Source organism: Theobroma cacao, chromosome 4 (genome assembly GCF_000208745.1).
Source record: "Theobroma cacao cultivar B97-61/B2 chromosome 4, Criollo_cocoa_genome_V2, whole genome shotgun sequence".
NCBI classification, from domain to species: Eukaryota; Viridiplantae; Streptophyta; class Magnoliopsida; order Malvales; family Malvaceae; genus Theobroma; species Theobroma cacao.
In genome coordinates, this window is record NC_030853.1 from 2,101,557 (window position 1) to 2,117,041 (window position 15,485).

Here is a 15,485-nt window from a genome sequence, read left to right on the forward strand (position 1 = left end):
TATTTGGCAAATTTGATTTGATGGTTTGGTCGAAAAAATCCCCTGGCAATCTAGAACACATTGAAATCGATCGATTTTTTCATGCCTAAACCCCCCACCCAAAGAATTTGAATGCGGTCACTTCTTGGTAGATTCGCATGCTTTTTTTCCTTTGATTTACCCTCTTTTTCCACTGTATTTTTCCTTGCAGCCCTGCTGCATGCCCCATGCATGACGTTGAAGGTCAAAGTCTTCCTACCTTAAAACTCCCCCCCCCCCCAGAGGAAAAGTTACAAGCTGGTCAACTCACGTCAAGCGCCCACACACCTCATCCCTACGCATGCATATATTTGCATAACATAATTGCATTCACACATGTTGCTCTCATGCCCCCTCTCTTCTATTTTTTTAATAGCTTTGCTTCATTGCCACCGAGTTTCCAATTCTCCATTCTAAACAGAAAAGTCAAACTTTTTGGCTTTTTTTTGTTGTAGCAATAGCATTATATACAAGCTAAGCCTACGTTATGTGAACTTGAAGCTCCTTTTTTGTTAGAATGAGCAAACACCCTAAATATGAAAGGGTGTTTAATCACTTTGATGAGAATGGAGATGGGAAGATATCCCCGGCAGAGCTTCAACAGTGCGTGAAGGCAATAGGAGGAGAGCTGTCACTTAAAGAAGCGGGGGTGGTGGTGGAGGCCTTGGATTCGGACGAAGATGGATTGTTGGGGTTGGAGGATTTCGTTAGGCTTATGGAAGAAGTTGGAGAGGAAGAGAAGCTTTCAAGATGTATGAGATGGATAGGTGTGGGTGTATCACACCGAAGAGCTTGAAGAGGATGCTTAGTAGATTAAGAGAGTCCAGGACTATTGAGGAATGTGAATTGATGATTGCTCAGTTTGATCTCAATGGTGATGGAGTCCTCAATTTTGATGAATTTAGAGTCATGATGTTGTGATTTAATTTTCTTTTCTTCTTCTTTTATCTTTCTTTTTCTTCTTGCACTTGATGGTGATTCTTTTCTCAAAGATCAATAATTAATTCTTTATTTATATTGTGGCTAGGTTTCTAATTTTTATACTTGTAGAAACATATTGGAAAATGGATATTGAGATAGAGATTACGGATCAAGGGTTAACAAAGAATTAATGGAGCTAAAGTCAGATCATACACAAGCAAATTGGAACAAAAAAAAAAGAAAAATCCATCCCTTTACATAGTTTAAAATCTTTAAGGCAAAGCTAGGCTGGAAGTGTTTTTTTTCTCAAAGTAAAATTTTAATAATATAAAAAATCGATGCATGCTAATAATCTTTGCGACGAGTATCAATCAGAAAAATACATACTAATACCTGAATATAAACCGAAACAAATTATCAAAAAATCTCAATTTACATATTATGTTACCACCAAGTATAAAACATTTCCGTTCTATCAATATTAAATTTAACAAAAGAATCAACAAAGCATTAACTTCTCTAAAGCCAATTACCATGTTGCTACCATATTTCTCAATATGACAGTATGCCAATTAACACAATAATTAGTTTTCTAAAGCCAAGCATTTTGAGTATTCAGAGGGATAGATATTCACCACACACAGTTGATCTCAAACTTGCTACATTTCAAGTTATAAGATAGGCTTTGCTTTATAGTTGAAATATTTATAAAGAATTTACCATCTAAGTTTGCTCTGTTTGTTTTAAACATAAAGCACTATGACTTTTGAATCAATCTAACAGCATACCTTATATTATATTTATATTCACACAAGTTATGTAACATCATGCCATTATAGACCCTAGTAGGTGGCATGTTTCATGTTAGTGAGAAAAATTGAAATGAAAGGAAATTGACAAAGTTCCAGAAAGGACAAGAGAGCAAATGAAGGGTATAAAGTTTATGTTCAGAATTTTAACCCTTAAGAATCACAACAATAATTTGGACACCAATGCTTGGCTTTGTTGTTGAATGACTATCAGCACTAGGTTAATGCATTTTTCAGATGTTAGATTTTTCCAAAATCTACAAGCAAGATAGCATAACTGAATGAAATGGTATGATATAAGCAGTGATGCAAGATTTTGGCCTGCTATCACCAAGCTAAACATGTAAGACTTTAATTTTTGGGCTAACAAAAAACTGTTGGTTGACTCATTTCTAGAAGAATAACTATAAGGTGTAAGAGGAGAAGTCTCTCTTGTAATACCCAACATCCCACATCTGATGTGAATGTGATTGTTAAGACCTGTATAACAATTCAAGCCCACCATTACTAGCAACTTGAGTTTAAGCTTTTGAGGGCAACGTGGTTTAAGTCCAAAAAGCTGTTGGGCCAATGGTTGAACTTGTGTTGTTACAAATGATATCAAAGCCTGCGCCAGGCTGATGTGGGCTTTCACATTGCTCTGGTGAAATCTTGGTCCTATAGATGTGATGTGTGGCCTTGATGAGGACATCAAGGATTTGAGTGGGTGAGATTGTGATACCCAACATCTCACATCGGATATGAATGTGATTGTTAAGACCTATATAACAATCTAAACCCACCACTACTAGCAACTTGAGCTTAAGCTTTTAAGGGTTATATAGTTTAAGCTCAAAAAGCTGCTGAGTCAATGGCTAGACTTAGATTGTTACACCCTCATATGGAGAAAGAGAGGAGAAGACAGTGTCCGGTAACAATTTTCCTACATTGAGGCTTTTGGTCCCTCCCCACCCTGAAAGCTTTTAATCATTGATCAGAAATTCTGATATAAAGGAGATTCTCATCATGATGGAGATGGGTTTTACAGGGGTTTTTGTGATCACAACCACCAAAATCTGGGGATGGTAGAATGTGAACCGTGCCACTAAGTTACAAGCCTTCAAAACGGTTGTTATGGTAGCATTAACTATAAAATAAGCACCTGGAAAGTGGCAACCTTTTGGCTGTAGAATTTCTCTCTTTCTTAATTGATTGATTTGTCTAGTAGCTAATCTTTGACTTTTGAGTCAAAGCAGCACAAGCTTCAATGAAGCAACAATGAGGCTATGTTAAACAAAAAGGCCCACCATTAGCTTCATATATAAGTTATAAATTATATATGTTATCTCAGAGGCTTCATCATATCGAGTACTACTATGATTATTATTTCAGGAATTATAGAGAATACAAAGTAGAAACTTGCTTTTTTTTGTCCAATTTAGTTTCTTAATTACGTATGTACAGGATCCCACTGCCCTTATCAATAGACAAGAGGCTAAGAGCCAAGGACTGCAGAACATTTCGAAACAGCTCAAAAATTAGAACTAACAGTAGCTATTTTGGATCCTTAATTGATTATTCATAGATTGGTCGTTGATGCTTTTACCAGAGGTTTGCAAGAGCTTTCACAGATTAACATATGTTCCACTTCCAGTGATTCTTCCACCAATCTTGATAACTTCTCAACAATCTCTCCAGCACTCGGTCTCAGAGAGGGGTCTTCTTCTATGCAAGCTCTAGCAAGATTTGCCAATGTGACAGCTTCATCAAATGAGTAATTCTCCCCTAATGCACTGTCCATCCATTCCCTTAGCTCCTCTGCGCTCTCTGACTGCAATATGGCCTTGATTTTCTCTGAAAGCCAAACATTCCCTCCTCCCTTCTTATCAGGTCTGCTTATTGGTGTTTGCCCGGATAAAATCTCAAGCAAAACTATCCCATAAGCAAAAACGTCAATACTTGGGGAAATCACACCTTGGTGAAGATATTCAGGAGCCAGGTAACCCAGGCTCCAACTAGCAGGATTAGTTGAAAGATCAGGATACTCTGTATCATCTTCAACACACCTTGCCATGCCAAAGTTCCCAATCTTTGCATTGAAATCTTCTTCCAAGAAGATATTTCTGCTCTTGACATTCCTATGAACATAGCTTGGATTCATTATCTGGTGCATATATTGTAAAGCAACTGCTACATCAAGACTGATCCTCAGCCTCTGCTTCCATGTCAAAAAGCAATAACAGGAGGCTATGAACTGGTTTTTCATTGCCAATCCACCATGTAACCAATCCTTCAAGGAGCCATTTTTAGCATATTCGAAGACCAAAAACGAATTAGAGACCTCAGTCACACAAGTTCCCAGCAGTTTAATTATGTTTGGGTGCTGGTGAGTTGCATCATTAAAGAATCTAAGCTCAACCTTCGAAATATTTTCTGTTCTTGTGTGCCTTATTGCTAAGTTTTTCCCATTGAGACGACCATGATACACACTTCCCTCGATCTGATTACTCGAATTGAAGTCCTCTGTAGCTTTTCTCAGCCCCTCTATGGTGTACATCTCCATCAGCGCCTTACAGGGAGTGCTACTGTCAATGATCTTACCATCTAAAGCATCCTCAGATCCCTCAAAAAAGACTTTCTTCTCACTTGCAGTTCTTTCGCTTAAACTAAGCTGCTGCAGTTCCACATCTACATCTTTTCTACAATTTTGCTTCTTCTTTCGCTTCAATTGGATCACCAAGAAGGTTGCTGCAACAGCAATGATAGCTCCAACTACAACCCCACTTAATGCAATATACACTCCGACTTTCCACATCCTTGACTTTTTCTTGTGCGTTTTAATTATTGGGATGCTGGTTTCTGGAAAATGCAGATTAGGCTCACTAGGTTTTGCTAGTGAACCAAGAAGAGGATCACCATTGAGTGGAATGAGAAGAGATGTAAGAGGTATTAAACTTTCAAGTTTGAAGGCCCCTAAGGATCTGTTATTTTCAGATATTATAGCTTCTGAAGTTGTATTGAATGCAATAGCCAAGTTAGAAATTGTATCACCTTGAGTTACTAGATAAGAAAGTAGGTGCCTTGCTTTCTAAGTGCCTTCAGATGCAAATGCAGATGGACATGCGCATCTTAATGGTATCAGTAACCGGACTTTGTCACCAAAACCCCATGGTGAGACTCCAGGATTCTTCTCTCGGATGGCTTTGCAGGTTGTCAAGCCTTCCAATGACTCAACAATACCATAAAAGCTCTCGCCTTTGATTGTAGTTTTTGTTAAACCAGCCTGGAAGAAACCATTGTTGCATTTACAATCAATTGGCACCAACAAAGGCTGATCTCTTGGCAGAAACTCTGTTTGTGCAGAGAAACCATTAGCTTCAGCAATTTTAAACCGATTGAGGCCTAAATAAAAGCTCAAGTTGGAAAGAGATGAGTAGTATGAATTAGTTCGGATCACTGCAAACGTGCCACATTGATCCTCTGATCCATTTACACTGCAACGGTACCCAGAAGCATCTGGAGATGTAGTTTCACAACTCAGCAAGTTCTATCCAAGTGAAGAGACAAGTAGCCAGAACCCTAAGACCAAAGCTCTCAAGTAAAGCTCACTGATCACAGATGCCATGCCAATAACCAACCAGTTCAACATAACAGACCAATTAAAAAAAAGAGCACACTTCGAGAGAGTGAATATTTTGGATCCATAGACACACAAAAATATAAAAAAATAAAGTGTTAAAATAAGAGCTTTTTTTGCTTTTTCCTCAAAGCCTTTCAAGGACAGGATTCTTGGGGATGACAAAGATATTGTATATTTTTATCTGGTTCCAGCTGTTTGTAACCACCTAGCCTTGGGCTTTGATTCCACTGACTAGGGGGTGGCTCTTTATCCCCAAGTTTTCAGTTGCCGTGCTTGGAGCCACCACTCTCAACTACTTTAGAGAACTCCTGGGGCTTCAAACCTGCTTTTATATGCTGAAAAATATGCATACAAGCCTATCATACATGTGCTTTGACAGGACATACATATAATCTGTTCCTTATCGAGATATAGGTAGAATTTGGGAGATGCTCTCTGATATTTTTAATCCAATCACATGAATGCCACGGGTAGATCATGGACATACAAAAACCATAATCTACATTTATGGTCCTCAAGTTTGGAAAAAAGTTGCTTAGAATTCATGGACCGAGAACTGGAATGCACAACATTACTTGTCTGAATGTGACAGTGAGTGCCAAACTTGGATAAATTTTCACTTGTAAACTGTTTTTGATAAGAAAACATGTGCAGCTAATGTGCCAAATTCAACACCAGATGGGATTTTTTATGCACTGTTGAGATTGCTTTTGTTGCCCTTTATCAGAAACAATTTGATATTGGAAATCGCATCCATTTTATGCAGACATTAACACAGTAGCATCTGCCAATTCTGTTTAACTATAATTTGGAGCATTATTGCGTATTTGTCGATATTGTACCTAGAAACTTTGAAGCTTAGTACTCTTGAGGGACTTTGGTTTGTGGACAAAAGATAGATAGGTCTGCATTGCAGAAATCTGTCTCATCAACCCCGGATGGAACCAGGAAAAAAGGAAAAGGAAAACCTGGAAAAAAATGAAGGTACATAAAGCATATGCACAAACACATGCATGCATTGGCTGGTTCATAGACATTCCTGCCCTACCGTAACAAAGAATTGGGTAAGGTCGAATTTAGGGGGCCCCCATTGACAAAAATTAGGTCCCAATTTCTAACGTTTCCTTGATGTAAATTATGATACGATGACCAAAATTCCTTACTCTCATGAAGATTTTCTAGACAGAACATGTGAGTTGCCATTGCCAACTCAGATGCCTACGTGGGAACCAACTTGGTGAGATTAGACAACTGGGTGAAATCCACATGCAGTAAGCTGATTGGAGATGAGTTTCAATTACTGAACATAAAAAGGGGAGATGAGGAAGGAGTTATATCACGATCAGAAACACATGAATTCCTATAGGCAAATGTAATATTCCTGTCGTAGCATGCCCAACTCTAAACGGGAAAATTTGAATTCAACTCTTAACGAAGATGCATTACTTAGAAATGATTTTGATGAATAGAAACGATTTAGATTTTGACACATAAAGAAAGAATAGGAAAAAGGCAAGATGATTTCTATTAGTTGAAGAGATATCCATGCAAGGAAAAGCTGGGGCATGAAAGGTAGGCTAGACATTCATAGGTCAAAATTGCCATGAAAATCCTAAGTTGACTAGCTCCACTGTTTTCAAAAGTACCAGCCATGATGTATCATCATTGCACATCCCACACTGCAGCAGGTTGTCCATGGAAGTAACTAGTTTTGGATATCAACTTGGAACAACAAAAGGAATAAATACAGAAGGTTTTCGAGAAATTCCTTTTTCCTCCATGTTCTGGCCTGGCATGCAACTTCTTCTATAGAAAGGAACTTTATTCAGGAATTCTAGCTTTTTCAATGTCGGGGGAAAAACAAAACCATTGTTTATGGAAAAGCCATGTTATCCGGAAAGTTAGTTGGTGATTGAAAAGCAGGTTCTCTCCGAAATGTGGAAGTGCTTAACAGATTCAATTACCGAAGAACTACTTTTATACAGGACCTGATTTGCATGTGAAAACACGTGAGACACTGCATATTTTAAGAAAATTAAAGTTTGGGACTTCGAAACCTGACTTAGCCCGACACATCAAAGACTCGTTTTTGCGGAGGGTAAATGGATGTCACTCACGTGCACAGGAATGGACATCTGAAGCCATCTCGTTTGTTTCAAAGCACCTGGATCCAACATCCTGATAAACGTCTAAACTAAAAGAACATTGTAGATGTAGGGTCAAATCTAACATTCAGGGTTGCAAGGGAAAGAAATGCAGGGACAGATCCAGGGATGGATTTTCTTTCTGAATCAGATTTTTTAGTCTATATCTGGGAGTTCTTTGCATGAAAGTTGGATCCCGAACTAGCAATTTATGAATAGAGCAGAAGGAAAAGATAAACCCCAAAAGCACCAATCAAGTAAGTGGCAGACATTAGCACAGAAAGCTGATCTAAAGCCATCTAAATTTATAGCTCATGCCGCCTAGAATTCCATGTTTCTTTTTTTTTTTTTTCTTTTTGTTCTTTTCTTCTTGGTTTATTGGAATACAGAAACATGCAGGTTCCATGGATATTCCTTTAAGTGAAGCAACAAGAAAGAACAACAGTTATTACTAAATAGACATTGCAAATGATTTAAGTGACAAAATTTGTGGTAAACCTATGTCCCACAACATACAGGTTACAATTAAAAGTAGACATTATTTAAGGATTTTTTGTAGCCGGTTTTAATACATACACCTCTTTAAAGGTCACATCATGAGATGATAATCTTGCCACCAACAATTGTATCATTTTATTGAATTTCAAAACTTATCATGTGAGACCAATCTATCATACAATCAGTATATATTTGCTCATTAAAACCCATATGCTTTATCTTGCCTGTAACAATGTCAACATTTCTCCTGATTTTCCAAAACACTCTTTCGCATAAGGGATATAACTGCAGCTGGCTCAGGAGCTCCAAATACTGAACTCCCTGCAACAATGCAATTTGCCCCTGCTGAAGCAGCCATATCGATAGTTGAAGGCCCTAAACCACCATCCACCTGCAAAACAAAGCCACAAATGCTTCAATAGGCAATAATCATGAATAAGATGATCCTAAGAATGGGTACTCTCCGACAAGTAATCATGGCAAAACTTGACTGATATAGAATATTACACAGCAAGAACTTACCTCTATATCAAGTGATGGGTATTTCTTCCTTAGAACACGCACCTTCAAAAGCAAGTAAAAATGTCATTCAAAATAAAATCTAGAAACTCTGAAGTGGAATTACAAAATAGTAAGAAATAAGATGACACCTTATCCATCATTTCTGGCATGAACTTTTGTCCACCAAATCCAGGTTCTACAGTCATCACAAGAACCATTTCCACAGGATTTTCACTGTCAACCTTTTTAATATTCCCCCAACCCAAGAGGAAAAATAGGACCACATTAATCACAAAAAAAGAAACAGAAAAAGAGTGACACATAATAGTGACTGAAGAATTAGACACGACTCCATTCAATTCCAAAAACCAGCTAAAACAGAAGATACAAAAGCTGAAAAATCAGAGAAATGGGAGGAAACTATACCAGTGGATAAACCTCCTCAATTGGTGTTCCAGGCTTTAATGCCACACCAGGCCTCATGCCCTTTGACTTAATTCTTTGGATAAGTTCTTGCCAGTTGTCTGCAAAAGGTTACCTCAACATCTTTGCATAAGAAAATAAGGAATAGAAAGGTAGACAAGATGGCAGGAAGTAAAACAATAACGAAAAAGAAGACACATACAACCCACCTTTGGATATCTCAACATGAAAAGTGAAACCAGAAGCACCAGCTTTACCCATAGGTTCAACATAATCAATAGGATTAGCGACCATAAGGTGGCAATCAAGATATGCCCTGCAAAAGAAGAAGAATCCTGATGTATCTTGAGTTGTAAACATGCTAATATTAAAAAGCCAAAATAGTGCCAGCCTGCCTGGGGAAAAAGGATGTTACTTTGTGTGCTTTCTTAAACTCTCAATGACTGGAGCACCAATGGTTAAGTTCGGGACAAAGTGCCTATATGAAAAATATAACAATGACCAAGTAAGCATCTGGAAGTACCCAATAAGAGAAACAGAGCGTACTAGGCTCTTAATATATAAGGCAAAACACAGTTATTGTCTTCATCAGAACAGAAGAAATCACCACTAATAACTCTAGCAAGTTAATGACCACAACTTAAACACATGAATAACAGACATTGCACAAAAACCAATCCAATTTCAAAAGTTCATATAACAACAGGATTAGTCATTAACAGCAAGAGAGTTTATTCAATTTAAAAAATTAATATCCTTTTCCATTCCATCAACAAAGCACCACCACCCTTGAAATGTTTCTAAGCATGCTATTAACAACAAAGGATACCATGTCCCTCAATTTTCCTAATAAATAAGCATGTCCTCGGCCTAAACACAGAACTCTTATAAATTTTTCACGCCATTGATTACGATTTCTTCAAGAATGGAAATATAAGGCTTCAAAATGAACACTAAGATGGGCAGAAAGAAATTGATAACCTTCAATAGAGAGAGTTGCTCCTTTTATTAGCAAACTACAAAATATCTAAAAAAAAACTAATCACAAAAATAACAAAACAAAAGGTTGAGAACAAGGAGATAGAGAAAGAACCAAAATTCCACAGGAGAAAACTTTATCAAAGCAATGAAACATACCCATCCTGCAGAACAAAACCCAGAAACCAAAAAAAAAAATAAACAAGGTTAGAATTTTGAAAATCTGTTTCATCTCCTTAAGAATCCCCAAAAAGCAAAGCAGGGAACTTTTACCATGATATCCATGTGAAGCCAATCAGCTCCAAAGTCAAGCATGCGCTTTGCCTCTGATGCTAAGTTCGCAAAGTCCGATGAAAGCATGGATGGAGCAATTTTCGGTGTTACGCCCATCTTGGGATCCGACCCGATTTCTCTCTGGGTTACTTTTTTCCCGGGTTTGCAGTTGTTTTGTCTGCTTTATCAATGGGTGGTGGTTGAGCTTGAAGGCAGACGGACGTTCGATGCAGCTGAGGTAGGAGCCTACAGGTACAAACGGTGTCGTTTGATGGTCAAAGTTGTTGACGTTCTTACCTACCTCTGTTTACCAAACATCAGGACAACGGAGTTATGTTTCAAAGATAGGCTGTCTTAACAGATTTTTCCTTTTTTTAGAAAATTGATGGGTAATTATCTAATTATGTAATTAAATAATAGTAATATTCCATTTTAATAAATAGTCAGTATCGTTAATTTAATATCAAGTAAACCCGTAAAATTATAAAAGTGAAATATATATTAGTACCAAAAATAAGAAAAATATATATTCACTATCATTAATTAAAAGTAAAGAAGATGAACACTTGCATTAGAGCCCAAGCTAAAGCATATGGAGCTTCTTAAATAGGGGTAAGTATTAATCGATTCTAATTGAAATCGATTAAATTTTATCTCTAAAATTTAGAATCAAATCAATTAAAAAATTAATTATCAATTAAATATATTTTATATATAAACATTATTAAAATATTAGAAAATAATAAAATCAACCAAACCGATTGAATTAATCCAATACAAGTCGGTTTCGATCATTTTTAATTTTAGAATACAAGTTAATCGGTTTCAGTTATTTTTTTGTGAAAATTCACTTAATTTAATTTTTAAAATTTCAAAACCGAACCAATCGATCACATTAACTATTAAACGTTATATTTTACTCATGTCATTGGGCTTTCTTATTGTTTGGCTGGGAGGAAAATGGATTTGCAGTCTTGGGCCTAAGAAAACAGAGAGATGGATTCTGCCTAGTGTTTGCTGTAACCTATGAGATTAAGAACCAAAAACCAGATTATAAAGGTAATGAACCAAGGAAGAAAACAAAGAATATATTATTGTGTGTGGTGACTTGAGAGTTGGATTTGTTTAAATAACTAATCAAAGAATTGTAGAGAATCACTTAGACAAATATCACATGGTTTAACCTCAAAAATCAACCCAAAAAATAAAAATTACAACCGCATCGGGCCACCACGTGACTCGGCCGACGTATCTCTAATAAAATTTTTCCATTATTCATGATTCAAAGCTTGATTGATTAATATTCTAAAACCTTTCCAAAGACGTGATAATTTGATGTGAATGTGAGGCCCAAACCGCCAGACGAAGACATATTGGGGGATGGTAGGCGTGGCCATGGCCTACCCAAGGGAAAAAGGCTACAGACAAGAGAAATATATGCTTTTGGTTAATGCCATTTGATTGACAAAACTTGTCTGCTTTTTTGGCATTACTAGGCATAGGCAACTTTGGTGGGTTCCCTTATTCCACATTTTGCTTCCTTGGGGAATTTGGAATTTTCTAGCTAAAATTGGACCCTCCACAGCCCATGTGTTTTCCTAACACTTCCACCATGCAAAATGTCTCTTCTAAGCTTATAATCAACTTTGATTTAATCATCTTTTTGTTTTAAGTCTTGGGATTAGACATAACTAATTATCTTCTCGTGAGCTTACAAAAAGCAAAGAGAGAGTTGAAATCATAATTATTTCAATCTTTATTGTTCACCTCTATGCTTTAATATAGCTGGGACTTTGTCTAGAGTAGATTTTCAAGCACAAAAATATTCAAGTCCTAACTCTTGCTTAGATATGAATATATAATATTTTGTTAGATATTAAATTGTTGGAAAGATAATATTGCGATTGCAAGGTTTAGTATATATAAAAGCTTGTTAATTAAATTTTTTTAAAAATAATATTACAGTATTTGGTTTACAAAAATTTTATTGAAAATATGATGTTAATTTCAAAAATTTTCTCGAAAATATTATGTTTTCTTCTTTAAAATTTTCTATTTATTGAATTTATCCATTTTTTTTTTTACGATGAAAAAAGCTTTAACCCACCCCATACATGACACATGATCAAAAGGTCTTGTGAACCAATAATGAGAAAAGAGAAACTTGAAAAATAATCTTACAATAAGAACTATTTAATCTCAATTTGACCTTTGACCATCTTTGGAAAGACTTCAATCTTCATGATGAAAAAGGTTAGCTAACTTGAAGGGGTAAAAAGATAATAAAACCTTAGTCAAATTCCTAGGCTAAAAGCATTTTCACATGAAAAGAACAATTGGACCGTTTGATAACCCAAGAGTCATAATTAGTAGGTAAATTTGAAAAAGTGGGTAGCCACAATTTGTGGATAAGATGATAAGGTGAACCTTGATATTTATGGGTTATGATATCAAATAATTCATCATATTAAATTCAATAATGTTTTTTGCTCGTGTGCATACGCGAACACGTATATGCAAAACAAATTAAAAAATGATTAAATTAAAAATAATAAAGATAAATACACCGTCCTTTTAATCACTATCGTTGAAAATGACATTTGATTATATATAATTTGTTAGAAATTTTTAATACTGATTTCTAGTTCTTGTATTTAGTTTGCATGCATAGTTACATACGGTCATTGGCCATTTTTATTGAATTTTTGTTCTCTTGAGGTGGCTGGATGATATGAAACAATGGGGTTTATGACAATGATATTGAAGATTGCTTGGGATGGTTCATTTTCTTCTGGTTTATTCTTGCTATTTCTTTCGATATTCAATGGTATGAGTTGGAATTCTTTGAAGAGAAGGGCTAAAGCATCAATCATATGAAAAAGAGAGGTTCTTTTCAAGAAGGACAAGCAAACAAACTTGAGACTGTTGGTGGCTATGTAACATAAATGCAGATTTTTCACTAATTTTCTTTGCATAAGCAGCCAAAATCTGGGAGATTAATTGTATTTTTCCCACTTAGATAATATGGACATGACTGATCAGCTACACGTCCATGGAGTTAAGAAGAAGAGTATAAATTTTTGTGAAAAAGATACAAACCAAACCATTTCATACAAGAAAAAATCTCTCAACTTTATGTCAAAGGCCCCAGCAGTCCCAGCTTTCAGTTTGTTTTCTCTACCAAAAACCCCTAAAATAATTCAGTTAACCACCAAATTTTGCACTGAAAAACTCCATCTGCTGTCTGTGATCTCTCCATGGATACCAAAATTTTCCATTATTTTCGATGAAACATGGGGATTAGCAAGCAATCCCACTTCTGTTGGATTTCTTTCAAACCAAGAATTAAGGTGTAATCTTCATCTGCAACTGTACTTTTCCCTGTCCCACTGAAGAAATTGATTGCCAATCAACCTTGTACCATGACACAAGGTCTCTTAAGGACCTTTTTATGTGTATTTATTTTAGTTTTGATTTTTTTTTTCCTACTGATCATAACTCTGGAAAGTTTACTCAGCCTTTTTAATTTTCTTTTCAAGTTCAATCATTCTACTTTGCACCAAATGATTTTCTCATACATAATTTTCAACTTTTCCTCCCCATTGAGAGGCATGATTTAGATAATTCAAGGGGCTATATCATGTTATGACTTTATGAGTATACGTAGGGCAGTCTGAGAGCTAAGCCCTCACATCTTAGCTTAGCTTTTGCATGAACTTGGTAGGGTAGATTTTATGAAATGTATCTTAGTTTATGTTTAAGTAATTAATATTTTAACTGTATTACCATTTGCTAATAACTAATTAATTTCTAAATACACTGGTTTGATTTGGTCATTCAAAATTTAGAAAGAACCCCATTTTCCAACTTTATTTAGTTGATTCCAAAATTGATTTAGTGGAGCTCAGCTAGTAATAATTTTCAAGTTATTTTACTCTCTTAATCTTCTACTGGAATATATTCCATCAAAATACTTCGTCGAAATTTCTTTTAATAGAGAAAAAAAAATCTTTCAAAACTTTTGTGCGATAATTCTTACATTTAAATGACGTATTTATGAGGCCAATACAACATCAACTGTATATAAAGACTTTTACCAAACTCAAACCTAAATCCAACAAAAAACATCAATGCAAATATTCTTGCTAGCTGGCCTAAGGCATATCACATAAATTTTGAATCCCAATATTTTATTTTTATATAATCTTCTTCTTTGTCATGCACAAGAAACAGTCATAAATTAGCATTTTTGAAAGTAGAAAAAAGTGTTGAGATTCAAAGCAATGTATGTTATTGACCAGAAATAACTTTGAAACTTGTTTAATGTGCAACACATGTATAAGCTAAGAATTATTGTTTTAATATTTATAATTTTCACATTTATATTGTTTATTTAAATAATATTTATGGGTTTTTTTTTTTTAAGTTTAGGCAAGGTCAAAGAGTTTTGATTGGGGGAATCTTAGCCAAGGTAGGAACCAAATATGTGTGTTTTTATTGAACAACACATTTTCCATTAGTGAAAGGCAAAGTTGGGAAAGAAACAATGATTAAACATATGATTTGAGAGAGATGAACTGTCCATGCTTTGTTTAGATTATACTTTGAGCATTTCATTCTATGCCTAGCTGTGAAATTCTAAGCTTGGGAATTTGCATTAAAAATCAATAAAAGAACCAACAAAATGAAGATCCCAAGTAACTTAGCAGACACATTTTAAAATTTGGGGATTCAATAATTAGGATATATGGAAAGGCCCGAAAATTAAGGTGATTTGGTGACCTAAGACCTTCTGATTCAATGAAATTGGTCTAAACATTAACAATCACCCAACCTTTCTTCTTCCTTCAACCCATACCTTCCATTATTTAATCATAATAAATAGAGTGGACCTAGACCTGGACTTCTTTCAATCTTCCACCTTTAACAACTGAATTTGAATTTAATTTGTTACATTTGTATATTGAATTGTTAATTATAGTCATTATTAAAAATAATTTTTTAACTTAATTACTAAGTAAATTCTAATAAATAATTCCGGATTCCAACCCTGATGATATCTTAATAATGTTAATCTCGAATGAATGAAATCAAATAATTTCATCTTAATTTAAGATTAAGGCAATCTATCAATTTTAAAATTTTTAATTAAAAAATTAAAATACAAGAAAAATCAGGATAAAAAAGCATAAAAAAGTATGAAAAGGCAGCTTTTTACACAATTCACAAGAATCACATTAAGTCAAAGAACTTAATGTGGGTTCCACAAAATTACCAAAATGGTAAAAAATCCTGTGAAAG

General features: G+C 35.2%; 3 protein-coding genes across 3 annotated transcripts; 1 reads left to right on the forward strand and 2 right to left on the reverse strand.

Annotated features, from left to right (window-relative positions):
* Positions 536-939, forward strand: LOC18600984 (putative calcium-binding protein CML19). The gene is given in 2 exon segments (XM_007031770.2): positions 536-758; positions 761-939. Coding segments are annotated over 2 exon segments (402 nt in total).
* On the reverse strand, positions 3,109-5,808 carry LOC18600985 (protein LYK2). The gene is given in 1 exon segment (XM_018118844.1): positions 3,109-5,808. A coding segment is annotated over 1 exon segment (2,070 nt). The 5' UTR covers positions 5,377-5,808; the 3' UTR covers positions 3,109-3,306.
* LOC18600986 (ribulose-phosphate 3-epimerase, cytoplasmic isoform) lies at positions 7,947-10,512 on the reverse strand. The gene is made up of 8 exons (XM_007031772.2): positions 10,185-10,512; positions 10,071-10,075; positions 9,349-9,411; positions 9,143-9,249; positions 8,937-9,034; positions 8,660-8,752; positions 8,532-8,573; positions 7,947-8,400 (listed from the first exon to the last, which is right to left on the reverse strand). Exons 1-8 carry the CDS (start codon positions 10,299-10,301, stop codon positions 8,245-8,247), a joined length of 681 nt encoding a protein of 226 aa, XP_007031834.1. The 5' UTR covers positions 10,302-10,512; the 3' UTR covers positions 7,947-8,244.